At 44.7% G+C, this 18,180-nt stretch overlaps 1 protein-coding gene across 4 annotated transcripts in view; it reads left to right on the top strand.

Annotated features, from left to right (window-relative positions):
• LOC144785326 (uncharacterized) overlaps window positions 1–17,757 on the top strand; it is a 216,378-nt gene extending 198,621 nt beyond the window's left edge. For 3 of the 4 annotated variants that reach the window (XM_078664291.1, XM_078664289.1, XM_078664292.1), the window contains exons 5-6: window positions 11,493–11,645; window positions 17,017–17,757. In XM_078664291.1, coding sequence (XP_078520417.1) covers window positions 11,493–11,645; window positions 17,017–17,189 — 326 coding nt within the window. In that variant the 3' untranslated portion in view covers window positions 17,190–17,757. The remainder of the gene's footprint in view (window positions 1–11,492; window positions 11,646–17,016) is intronic. The other variant, XM_078664290.1, reaches the window with a different exon arrangement.
• Window positions 17,758–18,180: the final 423 nt, after the last annotated feature.

Below are 18,180 nucleotides of genomic sequence, written 5' to 3'. Positions count from 1 at the left end.
AGGGAGGAAAGAATGAGAGGAAACAGTAGGAGGAGGTATGGGTGATGTAGTGGGCGCAAATGTCACATGAAAATAAAATAAAACATAGCTTATCAAAAAGACCATTACGCTAAGTAGCATAAAAATACACATTATTATAAAAATTTTCTTTTTCATTGTTTTCAAAAGTCTCTGCTTAAAGTTCATTTGTTTGGCAGTTCTCTCCACATCAGGAAACTCCATCCTCTCTAAGGTGCTGCCCGCGGCGGTAGGTTGTTTCTGCTAAAGGATGCTTCCGTCAGTCTAGGGTGACTCCCTTGGACCAATTGGAACCAGCGACCTATTGTCGTCAGCTGCACCCAAAAGTCTTTAATCAACCGCGACCCTAGCAGCGGAACCCGGATGGCGGTTCAAGAAAAACAAAAATAAGCAAGTTACCTAGATGGGAGAATCTGCACTTTCAAAAATAGGATTTTGGGGAAAAAAACGTATTTTATTAGTCCACAGGTTTTTCTCTCGGATCATAAAATAGATCACTTTTACTTTTAGTCTGTTTTTCTTGGTCGCAAATTGTAGGGTCTTTTCCCGGGTACTGTCTGGTCCAGAAATAGTAGCTCAGGTTCCACAGAGTTCAATTGTTCTGATGGCGGCGTAGTTTCTTGAAAAATGTTCCCACTCTTACAATCACGTTTAGCTTCTTTTACACGTTCATCAGTTGTGCGCTCTGAGTCAGTGCCTCCTTTTCGGACCCCTTGGTCATGTGGCAGAGGGAAGGGTATCTTCTTACAATGGATCCTGTGGACCCAATTGGCCTTCCCCTCCACTTTAACAGTCGACCTTGTGGACAGGAGGACGAGGTGAGGCCCGGTCCATCTGGGCTGGTCGTTTCTTGTCCTCTGGAAATTGCGGACCAATACCCAGGAGCCGGGGTCAATGGAGTGACCCGGTGTCTCAGAGACCGGAGGCAAGGTGTTGTGGACCTGTTGATATTAAACACGCAATTTAGCCGTCAATTCATACAAATAGTCAAGCAAAATGGGGTGTTGCAGCTCGCTAAACTTCATGGGCCTAGGCACTCCCCATATGTTGGCTGGCCGACCAAAGATTATCTCATAGGGGCTGAGCTTCATTCGCGAATGCACAGTCATTCTAGTGGATAGGAGTGCTAAGGGTAGAGCGTCGGGCCATTTAAGACCCGTGCTCGCTTGGATTTTGGCCAATTTAAGTTTAAGTGTGCCATTGTAACATTCCACTAATCCAGCTGATTGGGGGTGATTTGCAGCGTGGAACTTCTGCCTAATGCCTAGCCCTTCACACACTCTTTTCATCACACAACCCACAAATTCACTTCCGTTGTCCGACCAGACCATTCTAGGCATTCCGAACCTGGGGAAGAACTCTTTCACAAGGGCTTTCGCTGTGGACAAGGCAGTATTGTCCCTTAGGGGATAAGCTTCTACCCATCTTGAGAAGGCACAAACAACCACGAGCACATATTTTAAGTTGTTGCACCTCTCCATGTGTATGAAATCTAGCTGCAAAACCTCGAACGGATACGTAGGAGGTGCAAAATGACCAGCTGGAGTTGGGGTCCCCCTACCAGGATTGTGCTTCAGACATACCATGCAATTCTTGACAACATTCTCTGCACACTTGGGAATCCCTGAATTCTTCCACACTGGGGCCAACGACTCGCAAATCCCTTTCGCGCTGATATGGGCCATCCCATGAGCCATTGTAACCACTGCAAGCACATATGCATCGGGTAACAACCATCTCTGTTGCTCTGTCGATTCAATCCAACAACCATTTGCATCCATTCTCCCTGTACTTTCTCTCCACATGCTTAACTCTTTCTCCGTGGCCTCAGCTTGGATGGACTTCACACTTTCTATCGTGTCTTCACATATTCCAACATCACCAGTCCATCTTTCTGGGCTCGCAACATACATTCGGCTCATCATATTCTTTGCCGTATCCTTAGCAGTTTCATCAGCGAATGCATTTCCACGACCAACATCATCAATCACTTTCTTGTGTGCACTACACTTCACGATCGCTACTTTCAGGGGCAACGTCAGTGATTCAAGAAGCTCATTCACCAACTGACCATGCTGAATCTTAGCTCCATGCGAAGTCAGGAACCCACGTTCTCTCCACAATCGTCCAAAACTGTGAGCCACTCCAAAAGCATACTGACTGTCGGTATAGATAGTCACTTTCATTCCTTTGGATAACACACATGCTCTCGTTAGTGCCACGAGTTCAGCGGCTTGAGCTGAACCATGTGGTATTCGCGCAGTTTCAACGATTGTGTGCAAAGTTGTGACAGCATACGCTGTAGTCACGTTACCATTTGGGAGTTTAAAGCAGGAACCATCCACCCATAATGTACCATCACATTCAGCAAGAGGAGTGTCGAATAAATCAACTCTCCCTTTTGTCTCTTCCTCTGTTCTGAGGAAACAATCGTGCTGTTCTGAAGCATCCGATTCCTCAGTAATTGGTAACAATGTGGCTATGTTCAAGGTACTGCATCTTTTGATGTGCACATGGCTCGCTAGTAGCGTCAATTCATAACTGGACAGTCGAGCACTAGTTAAATGCTGTGTCTTGGTCCTATTTAGCAATGTGTCTACTGCATGTGGGACCATCACGATTAGTGTATTATTCATTACTAGACCTGCAGACTGTCGAATAGAAACAGCTGCTGCTGCTGTGGCCCTTAAACAACTTGGCAATGCTCGTGCTACCGGATCCAAAGTTGACGAAAAATAGGCGCATGGCCGCTGTCTATCTCCGTATAACTGAGTCAGCACGGACAATGCACAGCCCTCCTTCTCGTGGACATATAATGTGAAAGGCTTACTGTAGTTAGGGTTACCTAACACAGGGGCCGAACATAATGCTGTGCGTAATTCGAGAAAACTTTTCTGACACTCATCGGACCAAGGAATGGGATTGGGTGTATTCGCACACGTTAGTGCCAATAAGGGTTTGGCTAATAACGAAAAATTTGGAATCCACTGTCTACAGTACGATGTAATGCCCAAGAAAGCGCGTACTTCTCTCTGCGTTCTTGGCACATTCAATTTAGCTATTGCCTGAATTCTTTCTGGGGTCAGTTTCCTTCCCTCCTTCGATAAGAGATGACCTAAGTAGGTCACTTCTTGTCGGCAATATTGGAGCTTGGAAAGTGACACCTTGTGATGTAGATCACATAGATGACGCAGTAATTCCAACGTGGCCATTTTACATATTTTCTCAGTGTCCGCAGCTATGAGCAAATCGTCCACGTACTGTACGAGAGTGGAACCTTTGGGCAAAATCATTGTGTCAAGCTGACTTTTCAGGGCTTGACTGTATATTGAGGGGCTTTCACAGTAGCCTTGAGGAGCGCGTTTGAAGCGGAAGCTGCGACCACCTAAACTAAAGGAAAAAATATCCCTGCTTTCCTCAGCAATCGGGATACTGAAGAAAGCATTCTTCAGGTCAATCACCGAAAACCAGGATGCAGATGCTGGAATCATAGTCAATAATGTTGTAATGTCGGGGACAACTGGGAATTGTGGCACCACTATCTTATTTACTTCTCTAAGATCAATCACGAATCTATACACAGGTGGCTGAGAAGGGTCAGTTCGTTTTAAAACAGGCAGAACAGGACTATTGCAAACATTGCCTCGTGTTTCTTCAATTACGTCTTTCTCGATTAACTCGTCAACAATCGCTAGCAAAGCTTTTTCACCCTCATTAGATATTCTGTATTGGGGAATTCGTGGCATTTTGACATTCGACTTCAATGTTACAACATATGGTGGAATTTCTAAAAGACCTACATCATTCGGACCAGTAGCCCAAAGAATATCTGGAAGAAGCTCCAATTCTGCTGGAAGCGTATTTCTCGACAAATACATGGGAGAAACCACTTTCTTACCTAAAGTAAGTTGTACTCCTGAGGGAGAACAGTACAAAGTCGCATACAATCTTTTTAGCAAATCTAATCCTAGCAAATTTTCACCACAACCTGTTGTCAAAATAAGGGATGCTTTGAATTCACAAGGACCAACAGAAAGAGATAAAGGGTCAGAAATCGGATTTCTAACCGGGGCGCCAGAAAAACCTACGGAAACGTTCATTTCGCCAGACAAAGGTGCGCCAGGGAGTTTGGAGTGCATAATCGAACTCTTTGTAGCACCAGTATCCAACAGACAAGGCTCTGACACACCCGATGTAATCACCGCAACGTAAGGTCCACTCTGATCTACTGGAACTGAAACAACTCCCTCTCCTTGCCTAAGGCCGTCCTAGCAATCATTACTCTCCCACTGCTCATTTTCTGTGTAATACTCATCGACGTAGTATTGAGCTGTCCTGTCAGATACGTTATTTTGCTGGTCAAACCTGTTCATAGAGTTTTGTGGTGGAAGGGGACGTGTGTCCTGAGGGGCGTTTCCACGCCCTCTACCTCTAGGCGCTTGCTGACTACCACGACCTCTTACGCCAGAAAATCCATTCGCACGTTGTGGCAGGGCAGGACAGTCATATTTGTAATGACCCTCTTGTTTGCAGTATAAACACTGGTTGGGACCTACGCGGTTTTGATTGTAATCGAATCTTTGCAAGTTTCTCTGAGGCTGCTGAAAAGTGTTCTGGTACTGATTCGGACCATTATTATTTCTATTACCACCACCACGTGGCGGATAGGCTTGCTGTAGCAAAACCTTCGTTTTGAGTTCTCTAGTTTTCTTCTCTACTTTATCTTTCTCATCTTTGTCTCTATTCTCGTAGTACTGTGCGGTAGCTAATATCTGGGCTGAAGATGAGACTTCCCAAGAACTTTCTGAATCTTTTAATTTCTTACACAAGTCTGGAAGTAGATTGTGCACGAATTTATCGACGAACAATCTCTGACCACCTTCTGTGGTCACATCTTGACCGCTGTGGTCAATGAATGTTTCTTCAAATCTGGTGAAGAAATCTGAAACAGTTTCTTCTTTCTTTTGCTTGCATGCAGATAACTTATCCCAATTTACACGTATCGCAGGCATTATTGTTTTCATGTAATCTACTATCCTACCAGGTAGTTCCGCTATCAGAGGCTCAGGCTTGGCACCACCAACTTGTCGTGCGTCTGCAGTAGTAATATTAGCCCACGTGTCACCTAATTCCTGGTCATGATCTACATGACGAATTTTTCCCCATAACGGCTGTGGAACAACGTTCCCGAATAACATATCGATATCGGCCAAATTCATTATACATGACCCAGCAGTTTGCGACAATTCTTTATAGTACCCTGCAGGATTTTTACGCGGATCTGGTAGTGTTTGTTTGAGTGCTAAAACTTCAGCTCGCTTCCATGGAACATGTACCCATACTCGGTGAAAGTGGGGCAGGACAGGTGGGACAGCTGTCGCGTCACCCTCTCTCCACTGTGGGGGAACTTCTCTCATAGGGTATTGTCGTGCCTTTTTCCTACTAGATGCACTAAATTCCGATGGTGACCCAGAACTGCTTCCCTTACTTCGATATGATAATAGCATTTCAACTGCTTTTTCTACATCGGGACCTACAATCATACCCTCTCCAAACTTAAATCGTACACGACACATTTCTTGTGGGATGCATTCTTGATCATTGTCTTCTAAATCCTCGCCAAGAAAAACACACATTTGTTCGAACACATATCTCTGTGTCGCTGTTTCCCATTGATGGAAAACTTCCATGACAGACTGTAAATCATATTTTGCAGTGTCCATGACCCATTTCCGAGCTAAACCATTCAGGGAATCTCTCTCTTGATAATCAGGCAGTTGACTTCGCAACTGTCTTCTACTTATGTTAGGGGTCGCAGCAGGCGACCCAAAAAGGGGTAAAAGAAGATTAGTAACAGTGCTGGCCATTTTCTGCCGAAGGGAAGGTGAAACTGAAGGACAAACAGATGAAAAAACGGGGTGAGATAAGGCTGTGGTAGAGATGGCTGAAGAGGGATCAGTAATAATAGATGTGGTACTAGGCAAAATCGTAGAAAACACAGGAGAAACAGAAGTTGTCGGTGGGCCTGAAGGAGGCTGCACCGAAGAAGTAGGAGCCAGCTGAAGAACAGCTGGTGAGTGCTGTGGAAGAGCCAGAGGCGCAGCTTGTGCAACAAAAGGTTGCGGGGGTGCTGTAGCATTCTGCGCATAGGGGGGTGGCGAAGTTAATAATTGCGACATTAATTGGTCTTTTTCACGCTCTTTTGCTGCCCCTTGCTGAAGAGACGGCAAAACTGGATAACACTTATCTATTGCCATTTTACGTTGCCTGTGCAACTGCTCATTTATCTGCTCTTCCTCATTATCTTTAAACTGCACGGCAGCTTGCGTTACTGAAAGTCCCCCTTCTCTCTTATTTTTCTTAGCTAATTTAATTTCTTTTTGTTTGGCTTCTTTGCACCATATGCGGAAAGAGTCAAACATCGCCGGCCGGGCTTTCTTTTTGAAGAGTTTAACTTCAAGGTTGTCTAAGATTTCAGAATCAAAGCTACCATATTGGGGCCATTTTAAAACACCATCTTTCCTAGTGTATTTAATCCATACCTCGTTGTAAACGATGGGGCCTACCCCATGTTTAACGTACAGCTCGTAAGTCGGAGTTCCAACTGGAGGAACCGGACATGAGTCCTCCAATCGGGAGTCCCTATTATTACTACCAAGACAAAACCAATTCCCGAGTCTAAGACTAGGCATCCTCGCTCTCTAGTCTAGTTCCAAAACTTCAAAGGATTTATCGATTACGATATTTCTCGTGAATACACGAGTCCTTCGGTTATGGTGCTTGCAAGTACCAATAAAAAACCTTTATGTATCTCCAAGATACCACAAAGTAAGTCCAACTAAGGACTAGGAGACGCTCCACTTATACTTAACTGAAAAATATCGATGGCTTCACCAGAAGACTCGTCTCAGCGTTTCGCTCTACCGAAAATTTCAAGGGTCCAACATCAGGGCGATAGCCAGGGCAGCAGTCCTTGTAGCCGTCGAGAAGCGGGGAACCTCGCAGTAAAGACCTTCGGACCACGTCGACATGCAGGGGTCGATGAGGTGGTGGGCCCTCCTCCGGAATTTTCACACAAAGCTCCTCACGATCTTCAGGCTGATTGGTACCACTGGAATCGCCCCAAACGCTGGGCGCCAAATGAGGTACTGGGTTTTTAAGAACCGGTACAGAACCGGTAACCCAGCGGTGCCAGGGGATCAACACACCGGAGACCTCGGGTTCTCCTGAGTTAGACCTACAGAAACTTCAGAGTCTTCCAGGTGAAGTCAAAGATTCGTTTATTGGCTGCAACCAAGGTGACAGGGTCCTAGAAGTACAATACCAGTATATTCAGGAGACTGCACACTTTCACAAAGTTAGGTTTCTCTTCTTATACACAATTTTCACCCTTGGGCAAAACATTCCTTGGATTCGTGGTATTTCATTTATCGTTACTGATTACAGAAGAAAAGCAGAGTCATGATGACATGTACATATTTCACGTCGTGCTGCTCATAACAAATCATCCGGCAAGGCCCAACATTTCATCAGATATCGCTGGACCCCTAATAAAAATGGTCACCTCCCCATCATAAAATAAGTGAGGAAAAGGAGTGGAGAAAGATGTGAGCGAGATATGGCAGGTGTGCGCGCTGAAATGGCTTTATGGCCGGTTGGGCCTAGATGCTATCTTGCTCGGCCACTGGGAGGGAACTGACCTAACGAGTTCGGCCTGGGGCAATGGTTCTAACTTGTACTGAGGTCAGGGAGAAGTCGATTAAGGAGTATGTGTCCTTGTGGAATCAAATTCAACTGGATTAAGGCCTATGTAGAGGGCAACATGCAGCTAAGGGTTTAGAAGGTAAATGACGATTTCGAGGTGAGATCGTCACTCGAATATGCCGAAAATACATGTACTTGATGTACTCGTTATTCTCGGTCTTTTGATACCAAATTCGTCCTATTTCGACGAAGTTTTTATTCTCGAGTCCAATACTATAATATGAATCCAGATTTTTCAGAACCACAGACCAGGGAAGGGGGTGGTTACACCCCTTTCCCTTTGTCCAGTTTCGTGCCAGAGCTGGGGCTGGAGTGCCCCAGCAACTGGTTTCAACCGGACTATGCATGGAGCACCTTGTGTGCCCCAGGCAGTGTCTCATTTCATTCAGCCCTCCCTGCCCAATGCACTAAAGCCTGTCTGGGGTGGTGCTAGCACCTCTCAAGGCAGGAAATCTATTGTCCAAGCCTCCCTCGCTGGAAGGACTCCCAGCAGCAGGAGGTCAGACTCGTGTCTGTGGCAGCAGCATCCATTTTGTGATGCTGAGGCTCTTGTTAACTTTAACCGGGATTAACAGGAACAACATGTCTTCTCCCTCTAGAAGGGTGGAATGCTACCCCCGTCGCCAGAACTGGCGAGAGGGTAGTATTCCAGAGCATATGACACCTTACATGACATGTTTTGATAAAGCCAAACCAGAGTTAGCATTTAACCGCGAGGATTATAATGCACTTAAAAGTATATGGTATGGCTATATCATAGAACAGCTATAAGGACATGGTTCTGAAAGCTGCAGACAGGCTCAGCTCATGCTAGAGCCTCATCTCACATAAAACCAAGAACTCTGCCTTCAGGATTGTTAAGGCCTGCCATAGGAGTGACTTATAGGTATATATGTGTCTATATATAATGGTAGCTATAGGAATACTAAACCTAAGCAAGGGGTGATTACACAACCTTGCCCCAGCTGAGTGATCAGCCAGTTGTGTCAGTTTGGATGGCAGCCAGGTGTGGCATAAGATATGCTGCAGCCCCTGGTAGACCTTGGATGCACCTATGCCCTGGGTACCTATGGTACACTATACAGGAGCTCGCAAAGGTGACCCAATTCCCAATTGGTGATGTACCTAAAGTACATGGTATGAATTTAGAGAGAGAACAGCTGGGCTGTGGGTCTGATTAGCAGGCCCACAGCCACGTTAAAGTCGAAAACCAGTAAAGCAAAAAGTGGGGTGACCATAGGAAAGCAGACCCTACTCTCCTAAAATCACCATAACACATCAATACCCATGGGCCCAAATCCAGAATAATTCATAGTGCCTTCCATTCCCTACTAACTTTCCAGAGTAACATTTAAGTTGGGATCCCAGAGCACAACACCCTGAACCCTCTTGGGGCACGTGGTAACAGGTCATCACCTTTCGTTCGCTCACTCATGCCCACAATAAACTGAAAAGAGACACGAAGAACGCTTACATTATTTATTGAAACTGTTGTGCTCTATCATGAAGCAACTGTGCAGCAATTAGAAAACATATGCACGTCTCAGCAATGTGATTGGCAGGATCAGTAAACTGTACACAATAAAAAGCCCAGACATAGTGAATTGCAAATCTGCCTAAGCCTGCCCTGAATATGGGAACACTGTGATATATTAGAGATCTCTGGTGCCAGACCCCCTATCTGGCATTCACATTCAGCTGGTCTACATCTCAGATGGCACTGCTCTCTCGTCTCGGGACCTTTTCTCTGCAAGAATCTCTCCTCTCTATTTTTTTAAACAAGTCTCTGCCTATATGATGAGAATTGCCTTGCTCGAAAACCGCTGCTGGAACTCTGTCTTATGTCTAGGTGTTAGTGTCCGACCACAGAGAAAAACAGGGCACATTGTTGGTTGGCCCTGTGCAAAATGTTCAGACTGAATCCCTGCATACGAGCTGAATAACAAAACATGTGCAGCCTATTTCTAAAACAGTGTGGCATAAATACAGCGTGTTACATCGTAACGTGTGCAAAGCAAAAGCAGCCTACTACATGTTCAGTTAAGCTAACATAGGGGAAAAGCTACAGTGGGCCTTATAGGAAACTCATGACAGCGCTGGGCTGGAATCGATGGTGGGATGTGTCACTCTGCATCAAGATGTGTTAACATCAAAGAAGCCTATTATGTTCCTGTGGTTTTGAACAGGGGGCCGGACAATTGACCCTTAGAGATATACATGAGTTCTGGGTACGCACAGACATGCTGGATTCCTAAGGGCCGGTTATAGCACAGAAGAGTCCTGGTACAGCAACAGCAGTCCTTGGTCAGCAAGCCGGGCAGACTTCACAGTTGGGCTGTCTTTCTTCCTGGCAGAGTCTTTAGGTCCAGAAGGGATCTGAAGAATTGGGTCTGAGGGCGCAATATGTAAATTTGGTGCCATCTTTAAAGTAGGAGAAGGTTCTGGAGTTTTTCCACCCCAAAAGGATTTTGGAATTTCTGCTTGTCTGGGAGCACAAAAGACAAGCCTGAAACCCGGTGTATGTTCGCTGAGGCAGAGCCCTTGTTTTGTGCAAGTGTGATAGGTGACCGCTCTTCACCTCTATCAAGTCAGAGATGACATATCCTGCAAACATATATCCCCCTTTTGTCTCATTGTCTGGAAGTAACACACAAAGACCAACTGCCAGCTACACCCAGTCATGTGACAGTGAATACAGGCTGCTGGCACCAAATGGTTGGGTCAAGAAATGCTAACTTTTTAATATTCTTTAGACACCAAACTTGAAATTCCTACCTGCTCCCAATTGGAATGATCACGTATTAAATGCAATAAGGTAACACAATGTTATCCTATGGGAGAGATAGGCCTTGCAATAGTGAAAAACGAATTTGAGAGTTTTTCACTACCAGGACATGTAAAACGTAGGAGTACATGTTCAACTTTTGGAATACACTTCACCCCGCCCTATGGGCTATTTAAGGCCTACCCTAGGGGTGACTAATATGTATTAAGAAGGAAGGTCTAGGTCTGGCAAAAATGTATTTTGCCATGTCGAAATGGCACGTTAAAACTGAACACACAGGCTGCAATGGCAGGCCTGAGACATGTTTGACAGGCTACTGAACTGGGTGGCACAATTAGTGCTGCAGGCCCACTAATAGCATTTGATTTACAGGCCCTTGGTAAAGGTATTACCACTTTTCTAAGGACTTATAAGTATATTAATGTGCCTGTTGGGAGTGAGCTAATTTTACCAGTGGTAAACTGCACAGAGTCCTGAGGCCAACAGAAACAAGATTAGCAAAAATGGAGGAGTAAGGTAAAACGTTTGGGGGAAGACCACTATAAGGCTGACACGTCTAGCAATAAATTACTTTAATTATAAACAAATTCAACACAGTAATCTAAGAGTTTGAAATAAATAACCTTGAACAAATGTTTTAGTCAATTTTCATGACACTTCCCTGTGGTGAGTGATTCTGAATAAAAGAATATATTCTTGCTTGTAATGTGCAGGGTGAGCATCCTCTGAGCATCATGAGTATCTAACGGGCATTTTGAACATCCAGATGGCAGATTCTGCTGGCAACAGGTATAGTAAGCGCTAGATGAACATGGTGAGCACCCTGTGGACAGGCTTAGATATCCGTGGGAAGAATAACCATCTGTATGACTGAAATTTATTCTGTAGATTTCTCCCTCTTAAGATAGTGTGCTTTGCTTTGCAGCGGTGCTGGCTGCAGGCTCTCCAGAAACGACAGCATTCATGGCAGATGAGGCACTTCAGTCCATTCCTGGGCTGACTCCGATTCAGTATACCCTAAAACACTACCTGCTATACCTGGACAAGATTAACAGCTGTTGTCGTAAACTGAACAAAGGTAAGTGGCAAAACATGAGCATGTGCCAGTGGTGTATTGCCTGAAGGAGGCATAGCTGAACAGTGTGCAGGTAGAATCATTGTTCAACACAGTCAGTTACAGTTATCTCTAGATGGATATTTCTGGCCATACCTGTGCAGCACAGATTTGACATTCATACCTACAAAGTTTAAAATCTCACCTGATGGAGCTATGCTCCGCATCCTCGGGCACCCCTAAAGACTCTGAAAGAGGCTCCTGAGGGGGATTTCAATAGCTTGGAGAGTTGAACAAAGACAGACGTGAGGATGAAAGAATAAGTCTAGAAACGGGCCGGTCTTTTTATCTTACTGTAGCGATATTTATTGTATTGTATTGTAATTGCATTTTTATAGTGCTTACTACCCCTGACGAGGTATTGAATTGCTTTTTCGGCGAGTAGCACGCTACTCAGGAACCCATAGAGGATTAGTGGTGAATTAGTATAGTGAAATATGAAAGTAATATATCCTCATGTTTTATGTTTTTGGCTGACTATGGAAGTGCGGAAGGGTTGCCACAGTTAGCAACCCTTTTACGGAGTGTTGTCACTGCTTCTCAGTGACAGAAAGTGTATCTGCAATGTATGTGGACTGAAACTGAGGTGATTGACAGTGTTGCAAAAACACAGAGATCCACCCTTCCATAGTATTCAGAATAATGTACTCACAAGTCACGTGTCTGCTACTATGGTTGGAAGCACACAGTGTTTATTTAAATACCCCTCACACACCAAAAGGGCCCTTAGTGTCATGCTTCATCATGGGGGTTTTCCCGCCCCGCTGCGGGACGGGGCGTGCTACGACCTACCACTACTTGGGAGCACTGATTTTCAGAACAATGTGTAGTATAGGAGAAGTGAGTGGAAGTGTCAGGGGTGAGTGAGAGAAGTGAGTTAAGAAATACCTGGCTCCTGTGAACTATAAACTTTAATATTCATTAGAGCTGGTAGTGTTAAAAGAGTGGGTCGGAGGAATACTGCTTTAACCCCTTCGACGCTCATGACGAGCTGGGCTCGTCATGGCGTAGCCTCCTCGCACGCTCATGACGAGCCCAGCTCGTCACGTAAAGTGCGCTTTTTAAAAACCCAGCGTACGGGCGGAATTCCGCCCGCACGCATGCGGTTAATGAGCGATCCCTCCTGTGTATGTCACCATGTTTCGAAGATCACAGGCTTCTTCATCAGGACAAAGAGAGATCCCTTCTGTTCTCACTATTCTATCGAAACAATGTCGATTGAGTAGGACTACGTGAGTGAATATGAAAAAAGGTGATATATGTACAGGTAGTGTAACTACTTTAAAATGCAAATAACCATGCACAAGATACAATACCCATTAGATATTCTGTATGTTAGTTTGTTTTTTGTGGAGACAATGCCCCATGAGCCTTGGAACGGGTTGGGAAGGGTGCCTATAGTCACACTTTCATCAAGGACACTGCCTCGCTTTAGTATCGCCTCCCCGCGGCTCAGTTGAACACCGCGGGGAGGCGATACCCATCAGTGCTCCCACGTAGTCGTAGGTCGTAGCACGCCCCGTCCCGCAGCGGGGCGGGAAGATCCCCATAATGAAGCATGACACCAAGGGCCTTTTTGGTGTGTGAGGGGTATTTAAATAAACACTGTGTGCTTCCAACCATAGTAGGAGACACATGTGACCTGTGAGTACATTATTCTGAATACTATCTAAGGGTAGATTTCTGTGTTTTTGCAGCATTTCTAGAGGAGGACGTATCCACCTCCAGTGCTCCTTTTTTACACTACCTCTTCACTCACTCTTTTGTTTCTGTGGTGATTGACAGTGCCCCAGGTGTTTGATTGGGAATGCGCCCTTTCTGAAGTGTCGGGGTAGAGAGAGAGAGAGACAGGGTTGTCCAGCTCTGCTGGGATTTAGCCATGTGTCCACAAAGGGGTCTTGTGTGGCAGTGAGCACAATTCCTTCTGGTGGGACTTTTGCCTTGAAAGGGAGTAGCAAAGCAAATGGGCAGTTTTGGAAATGGCACTTCTTATGGAATTTCCCTTAAACGTTTTTCTGGTTTCTTTTTTTCCCCCCTGTTTTTTGCTGACTCTCTTTTCATGACCTTAGGACTCTGAGCACTTTCCCACTGTAATGCAGTGTGAAAGTGTGCACCCTTCCTGCACATGCTAGGAAGTGGAGTGTACTTGATTGCTTTAGGTGCTGTACCTATGAGGGCCCTGTAAAAAGGTACACCACATAACCAGGGCAGCTACTGATTGTGCCACCCACCAGAATAGCCTGTCAAACATGTATCAGGCCTGCCATTGCATGCTTGTGGGTATGCAGAAATTTCAGTTAACAACTCTCTTTACCACTGTTAAGGTCCCCATCCTAACCCTTTCGAGTCCCCCAGGTGTCATAGGCTCTTTCTTTAACGCCTTAACGGCGGCCGCGATTTTGCAGAAGTGCGGCACTTCCGCAAAATGGGCGAGGCTGCGACGGCCAATGGCCGACGGCAGCACTAGGGAGGTAGTGCTGCCGTCGGCCAATGGTCAACAGCAGCACGGAACGGGTTAAAAACCAGGACAGAGTTTTCTAATCAATAGCACCCAATACTCCTCTCATCATCGAAGAAAACTTTAATCTGGACATCCACATTTCAACTACATCACAGGCTATGCTCATAGCTTTGCTGATGACTCCCTACTTAAAACTGTCACTGTAACCATGCATAAACTGGGGAAACCATAATACTAAATAATGTTTTCTAACACTTTGTCACCCCCTCCCTCATATTGATCCTTCTCCATCTGAGCATGCCATTGTTGACCTATCAATCGATGTTCCACACCCCCCCCTTCATTTCTACCCCACTTGTCTAAATAAAATTAGCCCACCACCTATCTCCCTGCTTTCCTAGACTAAATTACTAGACCAAATTACAGAGATCCACTCCCCTACAACAGAATACATCATTCACAAAATTCAAACCGGTCCTCCAACAAGCTTTTGACTATCACTATTGTATGTACACATTCTCTCCAAAAGCATCGTGATCCCAACCACTAACTGCACTGCACATTTGTTCCTCCAAAACACTTATTTGCACAGTTTATAACTGGCACAAAAGCCTTCTGAAAACCTGTGTACATACAAACAAGCCTTAGACACGATATTTACTGCACTTGAGAATGTGAAATATGTCTGCTTCCTAAACCTTCATCACCTCTTTATCCAGGCTTACAACTACTGGCATGCACAATTAAAAAGTGCTACCGTTTTCTACAACAACTATTGCTGCTTCTTCTCTCTCCTCATCAAACTTTGCCACCAAATTGTCTTGAAAATGTCAGACAAACCCGGGACTCCCTATTAATCTCTCCACTACCCTTCGTTTACTGCCCTGCTACTCCACCTACTGCCCTCTTCTGCTCTTGCCAACTTTCCCCCCTTGGAGCTTATGCCAATACTCAAATCTTCTAAACTTTCTGTGTGCTTCTTTCAGTCCTCAAACCATAAACATCTTGCTCTGACAGTGTCCTGTGCAACAACGCCCTCCTATCTGGTAACTTTCCCACATGATTTAAAACTACAGTGGTGCTACCCTTAATTAAAAAACATACAGGTTTAGCCTGTGTCTCTGCTCCAGTCCTTCACTAAAATACTTGAACATATTGTCTTCAACCACCTGACCGGAGCCCACTTCCAACAATCTGCTCAGTAGCTTCCAGTCTCCTGAAACAACCCTCACCTACACAGCTAACTTCATAGCCTGTGCCTGCCACAGCCACCCACCACTAAACCATTCTTCTATAAAGATTTGCTACATTTGACACCATTAAACATCCTACCTTACTTCACACCCTGTGGGCCCTTGGCATTACATGCCCTGTGGTGAGCTGCCTTTCCTCCTTCTTTCTTACTGTGGACATCATGAGTCTTTCCTGCCACCTTCTTGGGCCCATTCACTGGAATGCTCACCCACTGACCATCAGGGCAAGCCCAGCAGTGCTGGATTTCAAAACAAAACTAAACTTCCTGTGGCGTTGTATTGGAGCAGCTAAGATTACTTTGGCAGCCGCCTGGAAAAGGAGAGAAGCTCCGGCCATCTCCCTCTGGCACTCTGGCCTATGGAAATGACTCAGGCTGGAACGCATGTCCGACATTTTCAGAGATAACTATAGGAAGTTTGAGTTCAAGTGGGGTCCCCTGGTCTCCTTTCTCTCACGAGGCCTCACATCAGCCGTCTGCCCTTCCACCATTAGGGCCCTTCTTCTTTTTCAATTTTGAGTAGACTCTAATATCGTAGGTTAATACAACTGCCTGAATGTTGCTGCCACCACGGTAGGGGAGTGGGGTGGGAACAAGGGAGGGTGTTGGTTTTTTGTTGTTGTTGTTTTTTTTTAGTTTTCATTAAGTTCACTCTTGAGGGGGAGGGTTATGTTATGACAGTATATCCACTGTGGGTAGTGCCTCCCAGCAGGGAGGCTTAGAAAAATGAATCTGTCAGAAAGATGAAGAATCGCATCTAGAGCTACTGTTAGCACTCTTTACTTAACAGTCTGAACTCCAAGCCCCGTTAGTATTAGAAGCTGTACCTTTCCAGTTAAGCCACTCCGTAGGTAACAGGGGTTGACTCTAAGCTGGATAATATATCATGTCAATCATCTGTTGTTCTGCCACAGAATGCAACTCCCCTGCAAGGGAAGTAGTGCGGGTATTGTTTCAGATTACTTGTAGAAAAATCAATACAAATTTCTTTGACAAAAAAAAACGAAACTTTCACCTCTTGAAACTTTGAAGCCGTGATGGTTAAACTTTGTCAAGGAGGGGCCTTACAGTGAATGACCTATTCTTATTTTCATGTATACCACATGCTAAGAGGCAGCTGCTGTCTAAGCTGATATTTTGTAGATTCCTTTTTGAAGTACAGTATTAAGTAGTCTGTTTGCCATTGGTGTTTTCTGTTTTGTCAATAGCATATGTAATATTTTCCAGAAACAACCTCATTGGTCTTGTGTAACTTCACTCAATCCATCCATTGTCCTGTGTAACGTAAGATGCACTTTGCGTAATGTACATCATTTCTGCTAGAAATACTCCTCACTGCTCCAAATAAATAAACGGAATGGCAGTGCAGATTTTGTCCCAGTGTCTGCTCATTCAGGCTTAGATGGTTCAGCACTCTCCAGGGTCAGATCGGTGTGCCAGTGGCGGCATGACATCTTGAGAAATTGCCACCCTAGCATTCTCTAAATATGATAGGAAAACATGCAGTGGCAAAGAATAAGGGAGAATCATAAATAACATGGAATATCAGAAAAAGTAGTATAATTCGTAGCTGTGTCTACATTTTATGTTTACTAAAGTTTTTTCTTTTTGATCTTGCTCAGCAGGCGCAGGAGTGGAGTGGACCCCACACCGTGTGGAATTATGCCTCTGGGCTTGGGCGGTGGCTGAGAAGGTGTGCCCTGATGTTCTGGAGACCCTGGGGTCAAAGGCTGTTGAAGGTGGCAATCACAATAGCACAGAGAAGCGCCCAGCAAAGAAAATAAGAACCAAGTGAAGAACACCTCTTTATCAGTGGTCAGAAGCAGAATTGACTGTCTGAGTGGATGAAAACCACTCTGAAGCATCTAGTGCCTTCCTATGTCCTTCAGCATTTTAGCAGACTCTACTGACGCATACTCTGAGTTTCTTTCATGGAGGATTCCCCTCTTCCTATGTTATACCCTAAACCCTTATACCTGCAACTCTATTATCTGGTACTTCATTCCACTGTTAAACCTAAATATTGGGAGAATAATGTGACTTGCTTACTTCTTTTGTATATCAGATTCACAATACTGGGTATATTGTACTGGCCAAAGTTAAATAATAGAATTTAAAGAACCTCCTGCACCATAAGGCTAGGATTGTGTTATTCTTTATCCGACTTCTATTTTGCCCCTTTTCTAGTTTTTAGATGCTATGATCCTCTTTTACCTTGCAGGCAACGGATGCTTTCTAAGAGATTTAAAACCTAAGATTCAGAGCGGACTGCCAAAAATAAGCAAGGAATACATTGATCCTCTGCAACTTCCTTTAGTACTGTTTTTGTGACACTTTTTCTTAATAAAACAAGTTGAACACCTCTTCCTCTTCAGTGTTTAGTAATGTGAGAAGCTAATCAGAGAATATCTAGCTGTTTGTATTGTGGAAGTGGACTTTTTTTAAAGACACTGTTTTTGATCCCTATTGTTGATTGGTTTATGTGCTGAAATTGGTTTATATCAGACCTTGGTATGCTATTCATTTGTGTGTTTTGACTTTATAGTTTTCTTATTAGACGTTGCTGCCCTTTTTCCTTTTCACTGTCATTATTTTTTTGCGCATTTGATTAAGCACAACCTTGGCACCAAAATAGGTAACAGAGTGCTGTATGTAAAGTAAATTCCTTGATTTGCCATTGACGGTTTACTCTTATATTGTTGGATTGTGCCACCACTATTCTGAGCTCAAACTTGTGAACAGATTGCTGTGGTGTCTGCTTACTACACCAAGGCCTCGCTTTGTGC

This window comes from Lissotriton helveticus, chromosome 10 (genome assembly GCF_964261635.1).
Source record: "Lissotriton helveticus chromosome 10, aLisHel1.1, whole genome shotgun sequence".
Taxonomy (NCBI): domain Eukaryota; kingdom Metazoa; phylum Chordata; class Amphibia; order Caudata; family Salamandridae; genus Lissotriton; species Lissotriton helveticus.
This window is presented reverse-complemented; position numbering and strand designations above follow the sequence as displayed.